This window comes from Rhodamnia argentea, chromosome 3 (assembly GCF_020921035.1).
Source record: "Rhodamnia argentea isolate NSW1041297 chromosome 3, ASM2092103v1, whole genome shotgun sequence".
NCBI lineage: Eukaryota > Viridiplantae > Streptophyta > Magnoliopsida > Myrtales > Myrtaceae > Rhodamnia > Rhodamnia argentea.
In genome coordinates, this window is record NC_063152.1 from 25590712 (window position 1) to 25617546 (window position 26835).

At 37.7% G+C, this 26835-nt stretch overlaps 1 protein-coding gene across 3 annotated transcripts; it reads right to left on the reverse strand.

The window, feature by feature from the left end:
* Nucleotides 1–760: 760 nt before the first annotated feature.
* LOC115756384 (methionine aminopeptidase 1A) lies at nt 761–12274 on the reverse strand. 3 transcript variants are annotated; one of them, XM_048276804.1, is made up of 17 exons: nt 12148–12274; nt 11889–11990; nt 10359–10409; nt 8742–8906; nt 7701–7776; nt 7362–7409; nt 7180–7224; nt 6693–6792; nt 5777–5828; nt 5654–5695; nt 2582–2643; nt 2404–2502; nt 2152–2225; nt 1972–2041; nt 1761–1826; nt 1571–1659; nt 761–965 (listed from the first exon to the last, which is right to left on the reverse strand). In XM_048276804.1, exons 2-17 carry the CDS (start codon nt 11957–11959, stop codon nt 888–890), a joined length of 1188 nt encoding a protein of 395 aa, XP_048132761.1. In that variant the 5' UTR covers nt 11960–11990; nt 12148–12274; the 3' UTR covers nt 761–887. The 3 variants fall into 3 exon arrangements, with proteins under 3 accessions (XP_048132761.1, XP_048132762.1, XP_030551987.2); XM_048276805.1 differs by having other exon boundaries at nt 1761–1817; nt 12098–12258; XM_030696127.2 differs by having other exon boundaries at nt 12098–12257.
* Between the last annotated feature and the right edge of the window lie 14561 nt (nt 12275–26835).

Sequence of the window (26835 nt, forward strand, 5' to 3'; positions counted from 1 at the left end):
CTGCCTTCATGTCCGAAAGTAATGAATACCTATTGAGATGTGGAAGACAATTTCTCAGATAAGTGGGTGTAAATCAATGTTGGTCTTTAAGCACTCAAAAAATAAGTGGTCCACAGAATATCGATTAGTCGACTACATCCAATTCCTCTAATTGGGCTGCTTAAATAATTGGGCTGCTTAAATGAGATGGTTATTAATTCTTGACGGTCATTACATATTCGAATATTCACTTTTAAAGGAATCCAAAATTAAGTCAAACTAATACCAATCTAAAACAATTGGATGATCAGCTACTTAAGCTCCGGTTATTCCATGAAAAATGATTAACATGAAAAATATCTTTTTAATGATAATCACTTACATCGCTTGAAATAATTAATCAGACGATACTTTGAGTCTAAATATTTATGTAAAAAGAAAAAAATACTTTTTGTCCGTTAATTTTTCTCATCGCCGTAATAGACCATTTATTGTTCTCCAAATCACTCATTTTTTGTAAAACAAATGAAGCCTTAAAATGTACATGTGCCTTAAATTGTTCGAAAGGGTTATGAATAAAGTTATAATGAAGCAGACTTCATTCACCTTGACAATTCAAAAGCTTGTTCTGAATAAAATCAGGAAAAATGGACGTCCAAACTCATCCACATACTTAGCATGAAGCCGCTATGAAAGTTTCCGCCGTGGAGTCGTTAAAACATGCAGAAAATGAAAATCGAACATTCGTTTCTTGAGATGGATCAAATTCCCTGAAAAAAATGTAAGTTGTCAAGATGTCCTCTGGGAAAACAAGCGCCAATCTCAATCTGGTTCTGACGCTTCACATTGAAAATCTTTGACCGCAAAAGCTCCGCAGTTGATGGCGGTTGTCATTCACCTCCAGTAAGTCATGGCTTGAGCCAGGGAAACACATCAGGAGACGAGGGCAACCTTGCCGTGAGCACCTCTACTCCACTCTCGGTCACCTAAACAGGCGATGTGGAAAAGTGGATCATTCAAAGCAATGAAACATATAGCAGCTATCAATTTGTTAATACAGTGACCGACATAAGGGTAAACTAAATGAAATGTCTTAGTTGTGGAATCAAAGAGCATGAGTACTAATATCCAAATCGTACTGTTCGTACTTCGATTCTAGCATGGTGGGTATGTCCTACGCTCTTACTAGACGGGAAACAAAAAACAAGAATAGCACATGATTGGCTAAACCATAAGGACGAAGATATTCTCCAAGCAGAACCAAATTTTCCCCATTTGCTTGGCTGACTTTAGCACGTATGGACCTTTCTCATCATATTTGATTTTCAGTGTTTAATTGAATGGAGTTGGCGTGTCTCAACAGTGATGTTGTTGTGGTATTATAGGATATATGTAATTTCATTGAGATTGATTAATGCAACAATCTCATAGAAGAGAGATATGCCCGAGTAATGCGAAAATCAGCAGGTTAGCACTGCCATGCCACCCCAGTAAAATTCCTATCAACTCAAAACTCAGCATTTTTCTCTCCATTTGATCTTAGCCCTTCTCTTCCACCATTTTTTTGGCAAATAAAATGTGAAGTTATTACCAAGAGAGTATGCTCAAACTGGGCGCTTTGTTTGCCATCAGCTGTAACAGCAGTCCATCCATCAGGCCACATTCTATCACGCCAAACTCCTGTTAACCAATTGTCAAACAAGTGAATTACGAGGTAGTTCATTCAATGAAAGAAAACATAACTCGAGAGAAGACAGCATACAAATTATCCAAAAGAATACCAGCATTAATCATCGGTTCGATAGTAAATGTCTGTCCAGCCTTCATCACTCCAACAGCTTTATTTCCTGCATATGTTAAGGAACACAGAGGAGAATAACCATTGATAGCAAGTACTGGTAAACTAATTCTGTCCCACATCCATTTATTGTCGAGAAAGCTGAACATGAAGTACATATATGTCGAGTCAAAGAGCAGCCATAAGAAGGATACTTCCATAATGAGGAATATTTGGCGCACAATGAAAGAGCTCTCCAATACCATGACCACAATATGATTTCACCTTTTTTCACATGGAAAAAAAGGATAATTAATCATACTTGAACACTACATATATCTGCATGAGGGGAGAAGAGAATTGCAACATGTATACGCACGAGAGTTGTATATTACCACAGAGAAGCCTGACATAGAGGAATGACGATTGATGACTTCTCCAATTTCACGAAAACGAACACCAGGTTTCACTGCATTAAGAAATAGCAAAATCAGAATTCAAATTTCGCATTTAGAACAATGAAACAAATGGTAATCAGCAACTCAGGCTTCACAGCTCTGATCAGGTTACAACGGCACAGACCACAGCAGCAAGTATTTAACAGCATTAGTATAAACTCCGCCCAAGGAGGGAAAAAGGAGGCACACCTATGGATATTGCTTTTTCCAGGCATTCATAAGTACATTGCACTAGCTGCTTGGATGTTTCATCCACGTTTCCCACAAAGAATGTTTCGTTTAGATCACCTGCTCTTGTCAGTTGATACAGGGGTCAAAGATGAAAAACTATACAACATTAAGAAAATGCTAAGGGATCGATTCCTACCATGGACACCTTTGTAATACACAGTAATATCAACATTCACAATATCACCATCCTCGAGTTTCCTGAAGTAATTAGAATGTAAGAATGAGTAATGTCAAAACAACAAGGCATAAAAAAATGTGGCCGAAGCTATAAAAGAAGGCTTGAGGCACTGAGAAGAAAACCTCGACCATTTACACAGCTAAAACATGCAAAAGAAAGATGCATGAACAGCAAAAAATCCCATGTCTCACTTAATCAATCAGCATGAGTCCCACATATAAAGGAAAGAGTAGATTGAATACCAATACAATTACAAAATTGACTGCAATTAGAAAGAAACCTAATTCCAGCACATTTCATAGTACTTCTGAATGTTGGCAATTTAGCCTGTTAACTTGATGATGATCTAACTCAATTGAACATTAGCATTCTCTCATCAAGCCGTTCATCTTTGATTGAAAGGAGTTCATTTATCTATACTTCATTTATCTTGGAGAACAAATACAGAGTCTTCTCATATCAAATTCTGCACTAGCCCTCTTGCCATCCAAATGACAACCCAGAGAAAAACAACTACGTGCATACACAAGTATTATGAGATTATATAAATCACATTCACACAAATGTATGCTTGCGCACACATTAATGCACTAAGTTTTAAGCCTGCACAATTATTGCGCATAAATGTCCACAGTCAAATCACGAGTGCACAAACCGGAAAAATTCATTGCCATAGGTAAACTATGGCTGCCATAAGTAACTGCTGAAAAGTAAGGGTGTCAATGGTGTTGTTTCATTTGGATTCCGAACCGAACATTAAAGGTACATGGTCATTGTAACCCGAATTGTGACCCAAACTGTGAAGAACCTGATCCGTGAACACGGTTCAGTTCGTTTCAGGTTTTCTTTTATTATTATTATTATTATTATAGGTCCCTCCTTCCATCATTCCCACCTTTCCTCTGGTTCACTAATCCCTCTGGCTCACCTCATTCTAGACTACCCCAAAAGTCCCACCCATCTTCCCGCATTTGCTAGATCCTTCGCCACCGATTTACTCCTCCACACAAAATCTTAGGCTAGATCCGTCGAAGGCATGCTAAGGCCAGAGCAAAATCTTACCAAGTCATCGAAGCAATCAATCTTGTGTGGAGCAAAATCTGAGGCTCAACCCTTTGCCTCCAAGTTGGGACTGGAGGAGCAGATCGGAGGGGATGGTGCCAGTGAGGTTTGTGGTAGTGGGGGTGGAGGTGGAGGGTGGGCAGATGTTGGAGGCAGGTGAGGTGGTTGATGGTGGCGCGCAAGGTGTGGAGCTGGTGAAGGAGGTGGTCGGGAATGGGCTGGGGGTGAGGGCTTTGGCGGACTGGGTGGTGATGGAGAGGGAGAGAATGCTGGTGGCACCAATGGCCATTAGGAGGACCGGATTAGGGGTGTGCATGGTCCGGGCCGGTCCGGTCCCGGCATGGAACCGGGGACCGGACCATAGTCCCGGTCCCCATATTTTCGGGACCGAGGACCGGATCGGGACCGGCGGTCCTGGTCCGGTCCGGTCCCGGTCCGGTCTCGGTCCCGCCAAAGAGGGACCGCTAACTATTGAAAATCCAGTCAACTTAATAAACTATGCCACGGTAAAAACATAGCTACTCGCTATGACTTTTATGATCGACGAACTTGACCAAAATGTTCGAATTCAATACCAAATCTAGCCTTTACATGATAAAAATATCACCAACTGCACTCAAAAAGCCTACAAAGAGAAAAGATGGCCAAAAACAAGATGAAAAATAAGACTAAAAAAAGAGTCTTGAGGAGGAGAGTGCGACCGTGTAAGGTTGGGAAAAAAATGGGCAGTGGACTTTTATTATTCTGTTTTGTTTTCAATTTTTTTTTTGCAATTGTATATATTTATATATAAATAATTATATATTATTGGCGGTCCGGTCCCAATACAAGAAACCCGAGGACCGGACCGCCCAGTCACCGGTCCCATTTATTGGGACCGGGGACCGGACCATCCACCTCAAGGACCGGACCAACCCGGCCGGTCCGGGCCGGTCCGGTCCGGTCCAGTTTGCACACCCCTAGACCAGATGACGTTGCTGTCTGAGAGTAGATGAAGCAATGGAGATTTGGCTTCTCTGAAGCAAGAGCGAAGACTGGAAGGAAGAGTGCAAACTAAAGGGTTTTTTTACTGTGCTTCGGTTTGTTCTTGATTTATTTATGATCCAAACCAAACCGTTATGATATCCGCTCGTAGTTATTATCCAAACAAAAAAGAGAACCGAACTGAATGAACCCGAAATTTTCGAGTTGGTTAGGGTATTTTTGACACCATAAGATGAGGCAACTGAAAAATCTTGATAAAGTCCTGCTATCAGGTAACCTAGAAGCAAGCACATTATGGCATTAACCCTAATGATGTGAATGATGAAGAATGCACGGCTGAAATTTCAAAAGAAACTGGCATCTAGCAATCATGCATTTTACAGTTAAATCAATCAAAGATCTTCAGTTTCACGTAAAATTACAAAATCACCATGCAAAACCAAAGTTTTGCAATGCTAATAGTCATAAAGCAAGCGACATCTACTCAGCACAACTCACCAAAAGCTCCATCCCACTAAGCTACAAAGCTCTTCCAGAGTTAGCAGCTTTTTGTAGACATTGCATAGAGAAGGCATATATGCCTTTTATAATATAGACAAATTCTTTTTTGGCTATTCCTTTGATGTGCTTTTTTCCAGTAGAGCCAGTTATTCCATGTGATGCCTCTGTCAATTGTTTTTGCAAGTAGCTACTTATTATTATTATTATTATTATTATTATTATTATTATTATTATTATTACTATTTTGTAGAAGCTATTTATTAATTGTTCACCATTCAGCCCAATGGGACATAGAATGTCTATCTAGACAACAAATATGTACTATTGTATTATTAATAAAAAGGATACCAAAGCTACATAACCTGTATATTCACAACACACAAAAAAGAGGACCTGGCATGTTCACACACATGAATAGACTCAATAACATAATTTAAACAGGACACACCAGAGCATGTTTTTATCTGATTGTAGAGAGAGTACCTGGCATCTGGAATTCCATGGCAAATTACTTCATTAACGGACCTACAGGAACAAAAACATTGAAGCAGTTTGATCTATCTTTATAATTTCAGACGGTGAGAATGAAAAAAGAGGAGTACCTACGTGCAGCACGACTTGGGAAAGAAGTGATAATTTAGAGGAGATGGATATGCTCCTGTAATCACGTGAAACTGAAGTTACCAGCATAAAAATTGTCTACAAGGCTCTAGGGGAAATCAAACGCAATTAATGAACATCTGGATGAAAGATGTTGGGAAAACAGAAAGCATGTTTCACAATATAGGAAGAACAAGTCGACCAGTATAACATTAAGGTTGTTTTCAGTTATCAGCTCATCTTCATCAGAAAGGAAACTGTCTGGAAACTCCTACTGCTCCTCGTTTGAGTTCTGCACAATGACCTTGGTCTACCTCCAAATAAAACCTTAGGTAAGCCATATCATATGCCTCAAAATTCTATAATGAACATATAACCTTTTTAAAGCATCATCTATCACCACTATCACCACAGTAAGCATTGTTCAAGTAGCTCTCAAAGTTGATCAACATCTAGATATCAGCTTTAACACGTTAGAAGTAGGTTTAGATAAAAGGGAGGGTGATATGTTCTGCCCTTCAATTTATGTCAATGTCCTAGGTTATTAATAATAGCTATGAAATTGACAAAAACTGTAGTTAGATAAGCAAAAAGGAAAATGGGAACAGATATGTTAAATTCGACCATCTAGGTGAAAAAGTAAATCACTGAATGTTGCCCCGCACATATTTTCAAAGACTGACTTATTGAAAATGAAAATGGATTGCTCAAATAATCACACAAACAAAAGCTTAATTGGTTCCAGCAGAAGATCTGAAGGTAAATAGACATGCTTAATAAATATTAAAAACAAAAAGAAAAATGAAAATCATCAAGGAGGTGATTGCGAACTGCCACCATCCTTGCAGAAAAGATAAGCAGGAAGATCAAAAGCAGCTGCAATCACAAACATACTAGTGAAGCAAAAAATCCATCACCATACCTGCAGCAATAGTTGCGTCATGGACAACTCGATCAATTTCATCTGTTGTAACACCAGGTCTAATAACGCGAGCAGCTGCATCCAAAACTTCCCTGGCAATCTGAAGAACAAATTGTTGAAGACAGAAGAACCTTCCAATAACATATCCAATTCATGCACAATGAATAAGAACTTGACATAACAAAAATTACTTGGTAGCAATTAGCAAAAAATTATCAGAAAGCTAGGAACTTGAAAGAATGAACTATTACAAGATTTTCCCAAATTAAAAAAAGAAAAGAAAAGAAACATTTCATGCTATTCCTGATGAAATATAACTACCAAGTATGAGGACTATGCAGCACATCAGGCTTCATAAATTTTCAGAACATCTTGAAGATATCTGCCAGTAGACTGTCCACCCAATAAAAATGCAATGCCTGTGACCCATAAAAAGACGGTGGTGCAATAAATCTTGGCAGACAATGACAAGAGAAAATTCACTTACTCGACAGGTCTCTCTCATCCTCTCAATCTGCTCAGGACTTTTGATCTGTCAAAGAATACAAAAACTAGATGTGCATGAAAAGGGAATAAACTAGATACCACTCAACTGAAGGTCATCTCACAAAGGGTAAATTATCTGTCATTCTTCAAAAAAATATCCTATTATCTCATACACAATCTTACCTCAACAACGTGCTGAAGGTCACTGTTGGGCTCAATTTTAGGGATACCCTACAGAGATAAAAACAAACAAAAAAGAACAGCAAAAAGAAGTCAGAAAACAACAAAAGAGTACTAGTGTACTCCTGTTCGTGCCGTTGCATGTGCATGCAGCACTGCTTCTTTTTGGTGCGTGTGCCCCCATGATCACATGCAATAATTTGCAGAATGAACATGTTCACAGTATTAACGGACCAGCTCAACATATCAAAAGATTTCAGCAGAACTGAGAAATAAGGGAAAACGAGAAGACACAGTAGCAAAATATCTATAATGTACAAACAACATAATCAGGCAACTTACATCAACTGCCCAATCAGGTTGATCGATATGAGAAGGTACAGTACGCATACCAGATATGGGGTATGGCCTTAGCGTCCTGCCAGAAAAAAATGAAACAAATATGTTCAATGAGAAATGGTAAGTGTCTACTGAAAGAAAAGGAAAATGGAAAGTGAAGGTGTAAAAATATATTCACATCTGCACTACCTCAGGCTAAGATCTTCAATGGTGAAAATCCTTATTAAGAACCAAAATTTTTATAGATAAAATGATAAGGACCAGACTTTCGACAACATTATATTTAACGTAGGCAATGTTGCTCAAAAGTAAGCTGGACCTTTTTATTCACTTAATTGAAGGAAACTGCAGAACTTAATGGAAGCTATGGATGTTGTATGTATAGATGTCATTATGTCCTCACGTAGTTTTCTTGACCTCAAAACTCAAAAATCATATTCCTGTTGTTCCACTGTTGGACGAGCAGAAAAACCTTGCTTAGTCTCATCTTCACTGCTAGAGTCTGTAAGAGTTTGAGGAGGGAGATCCTTCATATTTGGATAATCTTAAAATTATATGCTTTCATGTTTGAAACCATAAGACCTCAAATTAACATGCAAAATTATCATTGATTCATTTTGTGATTCCAGGAGGGCATAAAAGCAATCCCTCTTGTGGCCGTGCTGCTTGAGTTCCTGGAGAAGTTCAAATAGGAGAGGTTCCATTGTGAAATAAACTCAAGATCTTAGCTGTTTTCAATCTAGTAATTTGTAACGCTTCTTCTGGTCACTGCTAAGTTGTAAATCTGACTTAAGTTGCACTGATTTTATGTCCTCAATTTCACACAATGTGCCCAGTTTTACTGCAACTGCCAATACCATACATGTCCCGAAGAGACATTGCGGTGCAATGCATGAATTGATTTATGCAGGCAGTTACAGACAAAGGTTCATAGACAAAATCTCCCTATCCGACTCTGCATACACGCACTCAACAGTACAGACAAGAATATTATTACAACTTGAGGTACAAAGATTACAAAGAAACAATACCCAAGGGACATACCCTGTCCAATCAAAATGGGGAAGTTTTGGTGTTCGACGCTCTCCTTTCTTCAGACAATATTGCCAACCATTACCAAGGGGTTCAGCTGTCCCGAGGGTAGACAACTTTGCCTTCAAATGAACTGATTTGTGTGAACTCCACGATGCTTTGAAGCACTCTTGAGTGCTGTTACCAAATGAATTTAATATTATATAGCTTGCCAAGAGAAATGATGAAGCTAAACAAAACACAGTATATTAGCTAAATATTCTTAAACTCAAATTATCATTAGATGAAGGTGACTCTGCCTCAGGAAAAATGCGGGCTTCAACAAGAAGCTACTGAAAAATAGGAAATAACTTATAAGTGGCAGCCTAATTTAATATGGAAAACCTTCCACAGCCGAAAGAATACGAGTGGATCCATAACTAGGAACCCAACCAAGCAATAGAAGATATCACGACATAATAAAAAGCACGAGTCAACAAGAGGCTATATGAATCTGATATTGTCCCCCATATTCATATAGTTCTTAAATATGTTGTCGTTGATGTACGTATGAACTTCTTGTGTGTACAGAAGTAGTGACAAGTCTGTAACTGAGAGTCATCGGAGACGTTGTAACAATTTTTGGAGTATTAAGTGGCTTTAGTTTGTAGATTCTCTGCTGATTTTGTTTTGTTTTTTTTTTTCTTAGACTGGAGTATTGGGTGGACATAACGTTGCACAGGGCTTGTGGCAGAACTACTTCATCTGCAAGTTATTTTTGAACAAGCTAACTTACTCATTTGAAAAGAAAAGAAAAAGGAAAACATTGATATTGTCAAATAGCTTATACCTTTAGTGAACTGATACAAACAAAGAACATATATGAATATTATAAATCACTACATCGCACTTCAGAGAGAGAAGCAGGAGGGATGTAATTCAAATAGGATGTCAACATGCAATAGACACAGTCTATCCAAGCATGCACAGACTGCTAAACCAAGAAACGGTCAGAGCATACTTGAACTCTACAATAAAAATACCCGAGAATAGTAATCTACCACCAGTCTACCATAAAAGTTTGTACTATGCTTCCATTGGGATTATACAAAAGAATTGACAGTTCAAAGCTATCAACTCGGATACTCCTAAAGGGTTGCAATTCTCCTTTCTCATAAGAAACATGAGGTCAAAACAACACAACCATCAGGTTGGATAGCACAAACTTAAAAAGCCTAATAACGCATGGAAACTTCCCTATTAAACTTTTACTGCCGGAAATTTCAACTCCACATAGAAATTTGCACATTGGCACAATTCCATTCACAGTCAGCATATAATTTGGTTCCAACTAGAGGATGAAAGAATCAGACAACTATCAGAAAGTTTCATGCTTGGAAAATTTGTATAACTAGGAAATTCACTAGCCAAGAATCATAAGAAACTGGAAATAGTAACAAAAATCCTTAGACAGTTACCATTCATGCAACTATCTTTATTCTGTACGCTTATAGTCTTCACTTTGTTGAACTAGAGGAAGGAGAAAGTAAAGAGCTGTATTTTTCTTCTTAAAATTTCTCCCAGTGTACTCACACATCAAATTATTGCTGGAACAAAAGCAAGAAATAAAAAGGAGATAGAGATCATCACCAGAATGCACCATCTTCACGAGGAAGCTTTAATTCCACACATTTCGGACACCTGTAAAATGAAATTTCAAAAAGGTGAAACTGAGACCAGAGTATTGTTATTCAATCTTTTCCAAGTGAGCAAACATGAAGACTACAGAGCTCACTGGCAAGAAATTTCTAATAATACTGATTTTGTGGATACAAGATTAATTGGCACTCTGCAAAATGAAAGTGATAAATGAATGATGTAGGAGAGCTCAGAAAGAAATTGCTACTTAGCAAACTTGAAACTGCACAGTTCAACCATAACTACATATGATGACATAGCTGTTAAGAATGCGATTAGTGGACACTTTTACACGATAATGGTTGTGGGTGATGCTGCATCTTATTCTCTAAAGGTGCAAGAATTGAATAGATCATGCGCGCTATCTCAAAATCTATCTGATAATCAATCAAGCACAAAGAAATTAATCCACAGAAGGAACTTAAAGACGACAAGACTATTCAATTTGACTTATTTCTAGTTATGCAGGTTCAAGCCTTGAGCAAGTGAAGAGTTGTAATAGTAAAGATAATGGCATGACAAAACCAATGTATTGACCAAATCAGAATATGAAGCACGAAGACAAACATGCATACACAATGTTAGATATCTTATACTAGTTAATTTGGTAGGCTTCATGGAAACGAGACATATGTATTACATTTCTAATGCTATTATGCAAAGAATACTAGGAAAAAAATCCACTCAGAAAACAAGTGCTTCATTCATTGCAAAACAAATGCACTGGAGTGAGAGCAACCATTTGTAAACAAAGCAAGAAACCGACAGAGAGATCTAAAATGAAAATCAACTTCATCGAAGCAATGCATTGGCAAATGAAGAATGGCTACACTCTTGGTTGAAGTTACATATGCCTGTATATACAAGTTAACATTTTGTAAGTTTCTGGTAAAAGTCCAGACTTTCAAAGGAACATAGCCCCACAATTTTGATTTTTCTGCACCATCAATCATTGTTTAACTAATCCATTGCTACTATCAAGATGTTCTATCCTAAGCCTAGACCACAAAATATGAAAAGTAATCCCCCGGATACACCATGAGCAGAACCCACTGGGAGAATACAGTCATAGACAATTGCAGAACATGATTCATACATCGCTCACTCTTTTCCTCTCAAATGATTTAGTCCAGCTAAAAAACCAAAAATGAACATGATGACCCTAAAACCTGAGAACCCATTTACACCCGAAAGAAAAGAAGCGAAAACATGAAAAAGATGTAAAAAAAAAATTGATGCCTAAAGCAATTAACATCACCCATCATCCACCATTACTAGAATTCTCAACTAAGCTTAACAAGACAAAACTTTATCGAAAAATGGAGAAGCAGACGAAAACACGGTGAGACCAATTGGCTCCAAAACATACAAGGATCGAGTCAGCATGAATCAAGAACAGAACCTCGATGAATCACCCACTATCAAACTAAAACGAAATATAAATAGATAAATACAGACGAAGCGCAGAAACAAAATACACACTGAAGATGCGCTGGTTTGCCGCATTGAGCACAAGACAGCGTAGCCTCGGCCACATCTGATCCACCGGCCATCGACCTCAAAACTCAATCTCCCAACTCAACCCTGCAACGAATGCCATTGGTATCATTCATAAGCACCCAAAAGCTCGTATCTTTATCCCCAAAGACAAGAAAAGCATAAAAAGTCAAAGCTCGAGACGAAATAAGGACCTTGGTATTTGTCCAAGAGGGGAGCAGAAAATTTCAAACTTTGCTCTCACTGGGTATTGGGTTCAGAGTCTTAAGAGCCCTAGGAATGGATGAAAACGAGAAGAAGAGGGAAAGAGGCAGAAACCATATAGAGATACGTGAATTTGTAGAGAGAGAGAGAGAGAGAGAGAGAGAAGCCGAGGGAGTCAATGATGTTATCGTAGCAGCCATCGGCGGTCAGCGGGGCATTTTTATTCTACGACACACGTGTCACACTTTCACTGGACCTGTTTTATTTTATTTTCTTCGTTTTGTTGGACTCTTTGGTTAGGAAATTTCCATGGAGGAAGAGGGCCAGCAAAACGGTAAGATTCAAATAGGAAAGTTTGTTATTACTGCTCTTATACAAGTGGAAGAATCGAGGATCATCCTCGTAGAACCTTAGCCTATGATGGCAGCGCAGTAATTTCACAATTTCTTTTAGGATGTGTTTGTTTCACGAAAAATTAAAAATTTAAAAAATATTTTCTAAAAAATGAACGCTTGTATTACTCATAAAAATAAATGAATGCAAAGTATTTTTATCACCGTGAAAATAGTTAGGCATAAAGTGTTATCGATAATGAAAATATTTTTCGTTGACTAACTTTTTTAAAAGATATAAGAGTTTATTTTTTGGAAAATGTTTTTCAAGTCTTTGATTTTCCATGAAATAAACACACCCTTAGTTCTAATATTTTTTATATGATAAAATTAATATGTGGATACGATTTTCTTGCTTGAAAGAGACATAAATTTGTAACTTAATTTGTTCATATTTTGTGACTTTTCTTTTTCACTTATGTTATGCATGTAGAGTTTTATATGGTTTTTGTTTCCTCTTTGATATTTTTTTTTTCAGACGACATTTCATTAACTCTTAGAATTTCAGCTGTGTGGATTAGGTTGTACCTATTTTCTATATCAATACTTCCCATTCAAATAGGAGGGAGCAACTAAGTTTGGGTTTAAGGTAGAACAAGGAATTGGACCGAAACATCTATAGGAACTATTACGATCTTAGGCTTCGCATAACAACCATTATGTTCTGAAAACCTATTCTGATTAAAATGAATTTTTTTCAATTTTGTTCCTAGATGAGTTTTAAAGAATCAAAATGCATTTGATAATTGTCCAAAATTTCTATTCTTGGAATAGAAATACGTTTGATAATGGCACACAATTTCTGTTTTGAAAAACCGTTTCTCTTCTTGATTTTTTTCATTTAAGTCAAATAACTATGTAGTTACTTTGTAAAATTTTATCCTAAATTGAAGACTAATTTTCAATGTACACTAAAATAATTTAAAATACATTATTTTTTAGCATGCCATAAATAAAACACAAATTTTAATACATTGCATTTGAAATTCAATTGAAGCATGAGACAATTCACATATTAAGAAATCATTTTTTCTTTAAAATATTGCATTGTCCAAAATACATACAAACATAGCAGCCGAATAACCAAATTATCCACCGACAAAAAAAAAAAAAAGTTATCCTCCTTGATACGAAGTATAAGTCCTTCACCATCATTTTGCAGCTTCTTTCCTAAATCCAAATGGGTGTTTGGCTCCAACTCCACGTGCAAATGGTCACATTTTGTGACGCACGGCTACAAGTATATATGTTGTTATCCGCATGTTGGATGCCCTCATCTTTTGCGACATGTTTTGCGGAAGAGTGAAATCTATGTAATCTAAGAAATTGAGGCCCAAATTTATGAAAATGAGGTCAAACTAGCAAAATCTAAGCTTCTTCTATTTTTAGAGATTTTCTAATTTTTTTTTTAAAATTTCCAATTTTTTTCGATTTTTATTTTTATTTTTATTAAGTTGAGGGAAAGTGACGAAAGACCGAAAGGGAAAAGTGAGAGATATGAGACTTAATTCTTTTTTTTCATTTTCAAAAGTGATTGTTTTTCCCGGAACCAACTTTTTTTTTTGTCTTGGATTTAAAACAGATTTTGATTTTTTAAAAGCGATTCTGGGAATATAATCATAATCAAAATCATTTACGTTATCAAACATGATTCTCATCTTTTTTTTTTTTGCTCTAGAGAACAGAATCAGAGAACTAAAATGGTTCTCATGTAGGCCCTTAGGTTCCCATTGTTACAAGTTCGGGTCTCAATTCCGTAAAAAAGGTTAAATTGCTACCTTGTGATTTGGTTCCAGTTCCTTCCTGTGCAAGAGCCGAAACTGAAATTAGGAACCATTTTAATGTTGCGTGTTTTGAACTTTTTATTGTGTATGTTATTTTACGTGTTCATCTTCTATGGATTATTGCTAGTGATAATTGGGGATTTTTGTTGCTGTATTCGCTAGCATTTTCTTAACTAAAAAAGAAACGAAAAATGAACAAAAAAATTTGTTTGGTTCCAGGATAGACTTTAGAACTAATCTTGAAATTAATTGACAAGATAAGTTTCAGGTTTCAAGATCCGCATTATAACATTTTTCGACGGGATATGTTTTAAATCTCAACTGAAATTTAGATCAATCCCGAAACCGCTTATAGGGATGACAGGGAATGAAAACAAGAGAAAGTGAGAGATGGAGTTGGACATTCTCCGGACGTGAAGGGAAGAGGGAATCGCGGAACTTCGTCCTGCTCATTGTAGTTCCAATCTAATTTTATCTAGTGTTGCTCTTGGCCTTTCAACCTAAACCAAACTAAAAAGGAGGAGGCTAAAGAGGGGGCAATCACTAGAGGTCGGGGGCTCGCCCGAGAGTGTTTTTCTTCGTTAAAAAATGTTCAACTCGTGGTAGGTTTGCCTTTCGTTTTCATACTTTGCATAAGATTTCGAGTTCCTAAAGATGAAACACTAGTTGTTAACAACCCTCCGTTGTTATGTCTTCGCTGATGATGCTTCCGTAAAACTCCGGCGGCTTCCATAGCATGAACAAATGCTTCATATCACCGACAAATGATGCTTCATTTAGACTTGTCATTCGAAAGTTAGGAGTCTTTGAATCTCCTAAGCTAGTTAATCATGCTAGTCAACACAGAATTTTCTCCTAAACGGTCCTTTTGTATTAATTGTAGGGTCTGCCATCTTGGGTGTAACCCTAGGTACAACATAAATTGCGAATTTCAAGTGAATTTATACTAGAGGCGGCAAAATAGGTGTACAACCCATTAAGGGTGAGGAAAAAATCGCGATCCATCCAAATCGGATCGGACCATATGCAATCGGCTAATTTTGGATAGTAACTAGTAGGTAAGGTTTGGTTCCCGGTTCTAATTTTCTAAAATCAACGTGTATCGATACAATTCTCGGTTTCGGGTGGAAACCATCCAATTAACCCATCCGAACTGATCTTTTTATATAATATAAATGTATATTATTTTAATTGAAGCCATGTCTCTCAAAATTTCAATATTTCTGGGATTTCATTTGTGTTTTCTTGGATTGCCATCCTATTTACTTTTGCTCCCCTTCCTATTGATATTATAGCTCTTCCAAAGGTTTTTGTCTGTGGTAATTTCTTTCTAGCAGGAGATGGTTCCCTTTTGTCATTACCTTCAGGATCTATCTGGCATTTTCTTCCATTTTTGTGTGACAGAAAAGTGGATAATATTGTTGATACCTGATTTTTTTAGAAAAATAATTAAAATCAAGAAAAATAAAATCAAAAATCAACTCTGAAACCCTTGGCCAAGGCTGGGGAACCATTTTTGAATAAAAAAAATATTTTCCAGTATTTTCTACATGTTTTAGTATTTACATATATTAGAAGATACCCAAAAACTATAAAAAAAAAAATAGCACTTGTGACCAGAAAATATATAAAAAAATATATTCATTAGTCTTCTTTTAATCCCAATTGCATTTTGATCATTTTAAATCTAAAAAATTTGATCGAGAACCTCAATTTTCAATATTTTACTTTTAGGTCCCTAGTTGAACAAAAATCACAAATTGAGTCCTTTTTAGACTTCTCTTCACCTTTTGCTAGCTATGACAATTGATCTAGATACTTGTAATTACGTTCTAGTCGAATCAAATTCTCAAAAATGGGTCAACTTGACATCGAGTTGGAGCAATATTGAGTTGGATCGGGCGGGTCAAACCCGACCCGACCCATTTGACCAGGGAGCCAAGAAGACGTAGGAACAAAATTTGCTTCTGTCCCCTCTACGCATGCAGCGGAAGCGAGAACCAGAACCAGAACCAGAAACTCACCCCTCCACCTTCGTCCGACGGCAAGATCAAGGGCCTAAAGACACCCAAAAACAAGCTTAAACTCCTCTCCTAGATGCTAGACCAAGTCCGCCGCAGCTGCCTCGAAAGTCTGGGAGCAAAAGGAAGAGAGCAGGTTGGAGAAGAGGGTCAAGTATCAAGGAGAGCGGGAGAGTTTCAAGCCTCCTCCCGTTGTTGTCTTGTGTTATTTGGACCGAGCCGAAAATCATTGCCTTCGTCTATATCTACCATCCGATTGTTGATACGCCTGGATCAAGTTTGCCTTAGCTTTGCCTCAATCGCCTTCCCCGTGCGCTTTTTATGTGTTTTTCGCTGGGTTCTTTCGTGCTCTTTACATGGTCCTAGCTGCCTAGTTGGTATTCCTATTGGTTTTATTTTGATTTTGGGTATCCACGAATGTTGGGCCTGCGTTTCCATCTCGATTTGGGGTCAACGGCGGCGGCTGCATCGAGTGTCGGAGTCCGCGACAATGGCGGTCGCTGGCGGTGGCCGATGACGAACGATGACGGTTGGGAGCAATCCCAGTAGGGAAAAATCGTCCCTACTGGCCTTAGTTTAACCAGTCAACTCTCTCATGTACCCCCACCAGGCGGGGATCTGTACGGAATCAGGAAGGAAATAATAAAAAATAAAAAATAAAAGTAAAAAATGTGGGTAAGCAGATTGGGTGTGGCTTTGTATTAAGGACAATGTGTGGGCTTAGCATGAAATTTGGGATTCTGGGCTTTAGAATAAAAATTGGGCCTTTATGGGAAATCCTGAAAAAAAAAATACGAAAATTGGGTCAAGCCCAAGTTTGGCTTTTTGTCTTAGACCAATTGGGCCCTTAAGGCCCGAGTTGGGCGCCTACGGCGCGGGCCGGGTCTGCTGGCCCGATCCGGATAATTTTCCAGAAATTTAAAATAAAATAATAAAAAATATAATGATAACAAAAAAATTTAAAAAAAAATTATAAAAATAAGAAAAATAAAAATCAAAAATTCAAAAAATAGGAAATGGCCACAACCAACTGGCGAAACCTATTTTCGATATTCTTGACCCTCGATCCTTCCAAAATGACGATTTTGCGCTTTTTGGCAAGCTATCTCCAACATCTCTCCAAATCAACCTCAAACCTTGATCACACATTCTCTAAGCCTTTAGGGCTATACTGGGGATGCCGGACTAGTCTTTATGTGCTTTATCTACATGTTTTTTTAGATCCTTGATTGCGCATCTACTTTTTCGATTGTAATTAATAGGATTAATATTTTCGATCCGCATGACACCTACATTCAACTTGGGAAGTTGCAATTGAACGGAACCTGTGGATGCCATAATTAGCTCTGATACTAATTATAGGAATAAAAAAAGGTGCGAAAATTTGGAGGATTTGATATGAGAGAGAATGCGAGTGAGCAAATATGAGAGTAATATTCAAAATGCCATTGTAAAGGCTTTACACAAAGAAAACACAAACTTAACTTTAAGTTTTTAGTACAAACTCACAAATCTATCTCTTTCATATACTAGGGCTTCTATATCTCACTCCTAAAAAAAAAAAAAAAAAAACTACCATGTCACCCATATTTATAATACAAGCTCCACTTGCCTATAGTTCGCGCCGATGAAGAAAATTCACCGCCTTATAGTGTGAAAGGGTCAGTCGAAATCTTATCTAAAAAGAATCCAAATCAAAGTTGAATTCTACTTGCAAGTTGGCTTTCCTTATCTTTTAACAAGGATAAGGTTTATACATAACAAGTCCAAAGCCAAATTGGACTTTTCTTCTAGCTTATCTATCAATATGGATAAGGTTTATCCATAACAAGTCTAAAGCCAAATTGGACTTTTCTACTTGAAAATCAATTTTATTATTTTCTAACAGTAATTTCTGATGGCGGGTTGTGAATTATGGTCAGGGGCCGAGACAACAGAGCACATAGTCCATTTGTGTGGTCAAGTCAACGCTTTAACGAGGTAAGAGGCTAAAAATTGCATCCTAATTTCTAAAATTGGATCAAGCGTTGGATAGTTTTTTCATTGAGGTGTTATTTGGGACGTGCATTGAAAATGGTTGTATGGGTGAAGTTGCAAATCATAAATTTTATCATGAATTATAACGTAAAAATATTGAAGTATTACTCATAATCGACCTACATCTTGAGATATGATTATGCTCACGTACTAATTTCTATTCTCAAGCTTAATCATAGCCAAACGAGATTTTTGAGGTTTAATCGCAGCTAATATGGTTTTCAAGGCTTAATTACAACTGATGTTTTCTGAGCATTGTCACTTGACGAAGTGTGGTCATAATGTTAGGATTTTGTGTGGTTACGAAATCATGCTTAGGATTTAATTGCAAATTAAGCAACCGTTTGGGGAGCATTGGTGAAAGTTTTCCATTATTTTTCCATTCCAATTGATAGTGTGGTTAGATTTCTTATTTGTGGGACTTTTATAAGATGGAATAGAAATCCAGAGAGAGGCCAAGTCTGAACCATTTGATATATCCAGTTGAAACCATCTGAGAGTTGTGGGCAACTATCTATATTTGTTACTTCACACCACATCTCATGTGAGACTTCTTTCGTATGACACCCTCACATGTGCACCTTGGCAAAATGGAAAGTAAATTTCATGCACGGTTTACCGAAAAAGCCTCGTAAAATGATTATACATCTAGTTGCCATGTTGGCATACACTTCATACTCATTTAACCTTGTGTTGCTTCCATCAGTCCCGGTCCCATTTTTCTCTTCAAGCCTCGAGTGAATAACAATAATTTTGAACGTGTCTCAGTCTCAACACCTCCTTTTGGCAAAGTTTAGTGCCCTCCCACGAAAAAAATCTGGTATTTGTCGTGGTTTCGTATGATCGAATGCCGATTTGCCATTTGAATTAAATCAAAGGTTCTTTGCCATCAGAACAAGGAAAAAAAATATGATCGAAAGCCAACCTTTATTTTGCCACTGGCATGATGAATTTGCTCATGCAATCCAAGTTCTTATTAAGTACATTCACAAAAAAAGGCGAGAACTCTGTGTGAACGATCATATCTCCCTTCGGAAACATCAAAACATACTACATTTGTATGGTTTTCGATCTAAAGCTTTGACACGTTTCATGTGAAAGCAATCAATCTACAGGAATTGTTGCAGCTAGGGTTTCTTTCTTTCTTTTTCTTGCCTTCCCCTTTCGTCTCCTTTTTTTTTTTTTTTTTTGACACGACAAAGCAAAAAAGGGTGAAAACCAGGCTGTAAATGTTCGATTGGAAGGGTATTAGCCCAGGCTTAATTACGTTATGGGATCTAAACGCGGTACTTTTTTAGTTTTTACGAATGGGATGCTTCACATAATTGATACAAAATCCTTCATCATTCATCCCTCGATCCCTGTTGAGCAGTGGTTTGCTCCCTTTTAATTACCATTTCAGGTGTCAAAAAAGAGAAAGTCTAATCGAAATGCGTGAGACTTTGCATTATAAACAATTTTAAGGCGTGTTTGCGGATTGAGGCTGTACTATTTATTGGCTCAATCGGAGCTGTAATAAGTTCATACGACCTAGGTTTCAAGTGCATGGAACCGTCCAAAACAGGCGGGGTGGTACTATCGGGCATAAGTCACCACCTGCGACGTCTTATGTTCCACCATGGAAAACACGAAGCGGCACCAATATAACTTTCCTATTAATGTCATGATTTCAACTTACCTCAATTTGGCTCGGACGGTTACTTCCCTATCTATTGAACTCCGACAATGATTCTTGACACCTAGTTTGCACCATTGCCAGATATTCTAATGAATTTAAAGGGGCCCACGTGACGGTCGCTTGGGGTCGCTTGAACCCATTTGGCCATTGCCTAGGTTCACGCATCCCAATCGGCGGCCACAATGTTCGAGCGACCCAAGTGCGAGGTCACGGGACCTCAAGCAGAACGGGTCCCATATTGATCATAGGGCTGAGCAAATCGGATCGACCGGACCGGTGGTCCGATTCCCTATTCCAAAGGGCGGTGGTCCGGTTCCCGGTTTCGAGGGTACAAGATCGAACCGGACCTCCCGGATCGGATCAGCCGATTTTAATTTTAATTTTAATTTTTATCTTTTAAACGTAACCCTAAATAGGCTAAATCTTCTTTCCCGTTGGCCTCTCTCACTTCTCACGCATGCCTCGCACTCTTTCGCGATTCACAGCTCAATGGTTTTAACCAGCTGCAGCTCGTCAGCCTCGTCCAACTGGTCGTTCATCGTCAGCTTCGACCATCTCCCAATTGTTGACTTTCCTTGAACCAAGTAAGTTTCGACTTCCCTGTTTTCGCTTTATCTCAATCAGGCATTGCAGAAAACGTCGTCATGGAGGGGCCGCAAGAATTCCTTGTTGAGTGATCTATCGGGCAGCAAAAGAAAAGAAAGGGAGAGTTTTGGGGAGTGCGAAACAGATTGGGAAAGAGAGCAGGAAGAGAAGAGTGAGGATGGAGAGCTCGGTCTTGGGGGGTTTTCTGGGGAAGTAAAAAAGAAAGGGGACCCCCCTTTTGGACCCACAGACATCCACCAAGAAAGGAGGGAAGCCACAAATCCATTTGCTCTTACCTCAGCCTCACCATTGTCCACCCATCGACGACCAGCTTCTTTCGCCTGCGCCCTCCAACAATCTCCTCTATCTTGATGCCCATGTTCAGTCATGACTAGTCAGCAGAATGTGGTATTTAACTGGTTCTATTGGACCGCCCGGCACCGTGTTCTTGGGGAACCGGATCGGATCGGGAATCGCTCATCCCTAATTGATTAGAAGTTCATGCAAACCCTGTTTAAATCTGGTTCTTCAAGTAATTTTAATCAACACCATCGTAATTTTTGCTAGGGTTAATTTCTATGAACATACTAATCTTTTCGAGCAAAGTTTTGAGGTGAGATGTAATATCCCACCCCACCCAAGGTTTTTTCGAGTCAGCACACTATTCAATTGAACCAATGGAACATTCTCAAAGGCCACAACTAAATAAAAGAAAATAAAAAGAAAAATTTTTTGAGACATGTGCGTTTTAATAGCTCGATTATATCGTAACTACTTGCTTTTTGCAGATCCGGGTAAAATGGGAAGGACATCTTATATCGCAGATTTAAGTGGCGAAAGTGAATTATTGTAAAAATAAAATGAGCAAGATTTACTATATATGACATGGATATCGATTGCATTTGGAAAGACTTTTGAGAAAAGCCTTGAAAAATGCAAATACCTTTGGGATAAAGGGGTTTGGTGAAATACAAATACTATTGGATAAATTGAAATTGAAAAGTGCATTGGGATGTAACTTTGAGAAAGTTGTTTAATAAATTTTTTTTTTGATAAACTTACATTTAGAAAGTCCTTTGGTGTGCCAATTTATTTTTATTTTTAACTACAATTCGTTTAAAATTAGGAAAAAAGTAATGACGGCAATTTTTATATTTTCACGTTGAGAGTAACTTAAAAGGCACATATTAACAAATTTATAAGTTATAGAAGTCAAAATATGGCTGCATGCAAATCATTATAATGGATATGATCACATGAATCAAGAGGATATAAATAAGTTTAATATTACAAACTTCCTTAACTATTAATTCAACCCATAAATCATGGTCAGTTGAATATCCATATTTTTTACCCAAAAAAAAAAAAAGAAAACCCATGGTAAAGTGTAATTTCTTGTCATCAAATTTGCTTCTTCACGCTCAACTCCTTTCCATGCAAAGAAGTTTAGGAACAGAAACAAGAACTTGATTAAAAAAAAAATGCATGGCTCCATTAAGATTACATTCATTGATAGATGAAATTGACTCCCAACATATTAACAAATGAACTTTCCCCCGGACACCAGTGGACACAACCATGCATGTCTATAAAAAAAAGAACAAAACTTTCACATCTTCAAAGAAAACATCCTCCATCTTTATCTCTATGTTGCAAGAACCCACCATCCCCATGACTAGTGAAGACAAATGGCGACAAATTTGTGGAAGCTATCAAGACTAGAGACCCACGTCTTCAGCGGTCCATCATGCCTTTTCCTTTGATGAACTTGACATCATCTAGTAAAATATCGAAAAGATAAAACTGTCAGTATCATCCCAGAGCAAACAAGAGGACCTAGTAAGAGACAGCAAGACATTCACAAGTCATTTGACAAAAAAAAAATAAAGGCAAGACATTCCAAGATAGTTTAATCTTTCCTACTTAAAACAGTGGCACGCTCAATAAAATGCAAGCTCTTGAAACAAGAACATAAGCTATCTTGACTTTCATGTGATTAAGCGGGACACATCTCTTCCTAATTTTCACCCAAATAATCAACAAGACAAGCTATTTTGACCATAGCAAGCCTACACTATTAACTTGTTAGAGCACGATCACAAGCCTTCATTAACTTGGCAAACTAATCAAGGGAGCATGACCATTCTTTTCACGTTAGACCAGACCAAACCGCTCATTTCCCCAAAGGTTGTCCAGAAAAAATCATTCGCCTAGCAAATGACCACCAAATTGTCAAGTGACCAGCAACTGACCAACACAAAGTTGTCCAAAAACCTCAAAGTGACAGAAAAACAAGCCTTATGGTGTTTGGAGAAGTCTTATATTGGAAGCCTGAATGTAAGCCTACTAAATTGAATTAAGAAAACTCACCATACTCTGAAGCACTGAGGAAATTGTTCAGCACAAATAGTATCATGGATATTTGTGATGAAGAAGTCTTTACATTGCTTTTGCCTCGAGCACATGGAACTCGTAACCGGTTTCTCAGTTTAGCAATACAAGGCAGAAATGGAGTAGCTAAAATGCAATGCCAAACAAGAATAATAAGATTAAATACAAAAGGAGCCCAGGTCCAACAAGTACAAGAATCGAAAAATTTGAGCTTTAATCTAGAGATAGAAATTCTACAGAACCGCCAATTAGAGTCATGAGCTCAAGACTAATGCGGCAATAGAATCAAGGAGCGCAACAACTTAGAAATGCAAAAGGGTGCAAAGAAAAGGGATACCGAAGTAGCAGCACACATTGGCAGCCTTGGCCCGCTCGAGCATCTTGTCGAGATCTTCCTGGAGCTTAGCATCCCATTTCACCAGCGGTTCACGAACACCGCCCCGAGACTGATCCCGGTCACATGCTCCCACGGACCTGAGCTTCGAATCAAACACGCACCAGTACCACACACAACAAAAAAAGCTTCAACCTGACGCTTATAGGAGCGAAACGAAGAGGAATGGAAGGGGGATTAATGATTGAAATCATGAAATCATGCACAAATTAGGGCTCAAAGGAGGGGGGAAGGAGCAACTGGAGTTCGATGTACGAAGCCTAATCCATAAGAGGACCCGAGAACCCGCGACCCAAATGCTTGAGCAGATCTCTGAAACCTCCCTTCCCGCTTCCAGTCCCCCGGCTGCCTTGAGCCTCCAAATCGCGGTCCTTCTCTTCCCGAGCAAAGGACAGACCGAAAGAGAGAGGAGATAGCGATGCGAAAGAGCGAGCGGGCAGCGAAGGACAAAGCAAAAGAGTGAGAGGCAAAAGAGAGATGAGCGTTTTGAGGGTTTTAAGGCTGCGAGGGGTAAAAATGGAAGTATACTTGATAAATGAGGGTAAAATCGAAAGTTTGGACATTTTCATTAAACCAATCCTCAGCATCCCGAGAATGCTAGGAAGCCAGGGCGACTTCAAAGCTGCTTTGGGCTTTTAGCCTTTTGAAGGCTGACTTCGGCCTAAGGATGTTTGGAAAAATACATTTCTCCAAACACCTAGATTTTGGCCCAACGCCCTTGAGAAAGTTGTTTCCAAACACACTCAAACGACCACGTAATTTAGCAATTATCAACGTGTTTTAATTTTTTTGATCAGACTAATGTTTGTAGAGGGTCACCAAAAGTATGTGATTGACACAATATACACAGAATTATATTAAAATTAAGCTATTAAAACACACCTGCCTTGGCAATTTTATAAGACTTGGATTCGTCATGATGACAAGTTAATCAATGAAGATGACTTCGTCGACAATTTTGAAACTAAACCAAACACGAGTTCGGTGAAGGCTTGAGCTTGGTTATTCTAATTAAACTAGCTATTGCAAGTGTCTTTTGTTTTGCCCATTTTCACCCCGAGTGTAATGCTACGCCGGATTTTCGACACTTTGTTGAGTTTTTGGCACTCAATTATCATCATAAATGAAGGCGATGCAAATTTACATTAGTCGCTGCCCAGTTTGATATGTGTTATTTATGAGTTCTTTTAATCTCTACATCCTTTTTGCTCCTTTTATAGGTTACTCGTAAGACACAGTATTTGAAAAATGACTTCTCTAAAAATTCGATGAAGTCCATTAAAAGCTCAATTATCTCGTTGATAAGATTACATACCTTAATAAAATTTTGGATATTACAAATCATGATATATTTGATCATACAATTGAACATATTATAGATAAACCACTCACTATTTTGGCACAAACCTATATAATTAAGGTATATAGGTAGTACGTCAACCCATATTTGTTCGTTTATGAATTATGTTACCGATTCATATACTCAACGGTATTAGGGAGAGTGTTAATGGCTCGGATCGGCTGGGTTTTTCAAAAAAACCGAACCGAGCCAAACTAGAGAGCATAAACTTGAATTGAATTGAATCTCGCCTAAATTGAACCAAAAATCTAGTTCGGTTTTGTTTGGTTCTCATTTTTTTTTCTGATTTTTATTTTTATTTTTCCTTCTTCTTTCTTTTCTTTTTTTTTTTGGTTCAAATCTAGCGAAGCCACAGGCCACTAACGGAGGACCGGCGATCCCCACCAGCCCTCAGCCAAGGATCGGAGGGGCATTTTCCCTAAAAAATAACAAAATAAAATAAATAATAAATAATGGTTATTTGAAAATTTTTAATGCTTTTTAGTTTACCGAACCGAAATAACCTAACTGAAAAAAGAATGGTTATTTTACAATTACTAGAACCAAAAACCAAACCGAACACAACCGAAATGCACCAAAATTTTTATTCGGTTCTGTTCGCGATTTGTTGAGCTTTGAGTTCAATTTTGACATCCTCACATAATGTAATAACTTACTTGGTTATTAAATAGGTTAACACTCTTGCCTATACATAAAGATCATGTTATGAATGGCCAAAACTATCAGGTTAATTAACTTTTGTTCAACTATTAATTCGTTTCAATACCTAGCTCCACCATTTATTAGCGGTTACTCACCCAGTGGCCGTCAACCTCGCCGGTAAATTGCATCATGGAATTGATTTCTAAATTCCCTAGAAATCAAGTTTAACATCGACGTCTTGAATTTATGATGAAAGTACCCCAATAGTTTGGATTAGATTATTACCGATGATCTAAATCTCACTACCAATCAGGTAATTGGTGATTGTCATTGACCTTTGTTATTAAGAGTTGGCTATTACAATCTCGTGCTGCAATTATCTTTCAAAGCTCTTCTTCGTTTCATAAGGTTAAAATAATTTACGATTAGGTCATGAGTTATATGATTAACTTGACTAATGACCAACTATATTAGCTTCATGTGCCCGGACACATGAAGCGAGGCCGCCCTTACTGATTTCTCGCTGTCGAGAAATGGTGCACGGTACAAGGAATATAACTCAACTGGCCACTAGGCCGACGAGGCGGGCAATCATACCCTCGAGTATCACTTTATCAGTGTCAACGAATGCCTCAACAGTCGAACTCCAAAATGAGTGATAGATTAGCGAGACGTAAATTACCACTTCCCTACGTGACAAATAACTATTAACAAGTAACTAAAGCTGTATGTTTCAGTTAAACGCTTGCGAAAGCAGACATTGAACCAGTGCTTCTGTAGAATCAGTCTAGATCCAAAATCGGCTTGCTATCGGGTAGAACTGAGAATCAGCCCCCTTATATTCTTTTTCAATCTGTTATATGCAATTTTTTTTAGTAAATTAGAACTGTCAAATATGTGGGTTATTGAGTTTGGGCGTCAGTGGATCGCACAACCGTCGGTCACGCGGTGAACCACGGGGCAAGATTGACACTAAATAGGGTTAACCTGATTAAAAATGTAAAAGGACTTGCCATTTTCAATCAGTCTATACAAATCTCGACGGACCCCAACTCATACACTTTTCAACCCATAGTGCTAAAACACTTCCATATTAAAATCTAGTTTAGAGAAAATTATTTCTTACACATTTTTTAACGAGCTAAATTTTTTTAATATTTTTTAAAATTTTATGTTTTTTATGTTTTTTTTTTCTTTCTATTTATTTATTATCTTCTACGACCGGCAAGGGTTGTCGGCCGACCACGATGGCGACCGGCAGTCTTGACCGATGACCCATATTGTTAAACACTTTCAAATTTAATCTAATTTAGGAAAATTTGTTTTTGCTAAATTCTTGAAAATGTATATTCCTAAAAATATTATGTACAATTTTTATAATTTCTTAAAAACTGAATTTTTTCACTTTTTATTTTTTATTTTCTTATTATTTTGTGTTTTTGAA

Excerpts from the sequence above, each read along its gene's own strand:
- LOC115756384 (XM_048276804.1), bottom strand. The coding sequence starts at position 11,959 with ATGGCCGGTGGATCAGATGTGGCCGAGGCTACGCTGTCTTGTGCTCAA. Across the intron at positions 7,410-7,700 it reads AACCTGATTGGGCAGTTGAT|GGTATCCCTAAAATTGAGCC; the intron begins GTAAGTTGCCTG and ends TTATCTCTGTAG. Across the intron at positions 2,644-5,653 it reads CATGGAATTCCAGATGCCAG|GAAACTCGAGGATGGTGATA; the intron begins GTACTCTCTCTA and ends TAATTACTTCAG.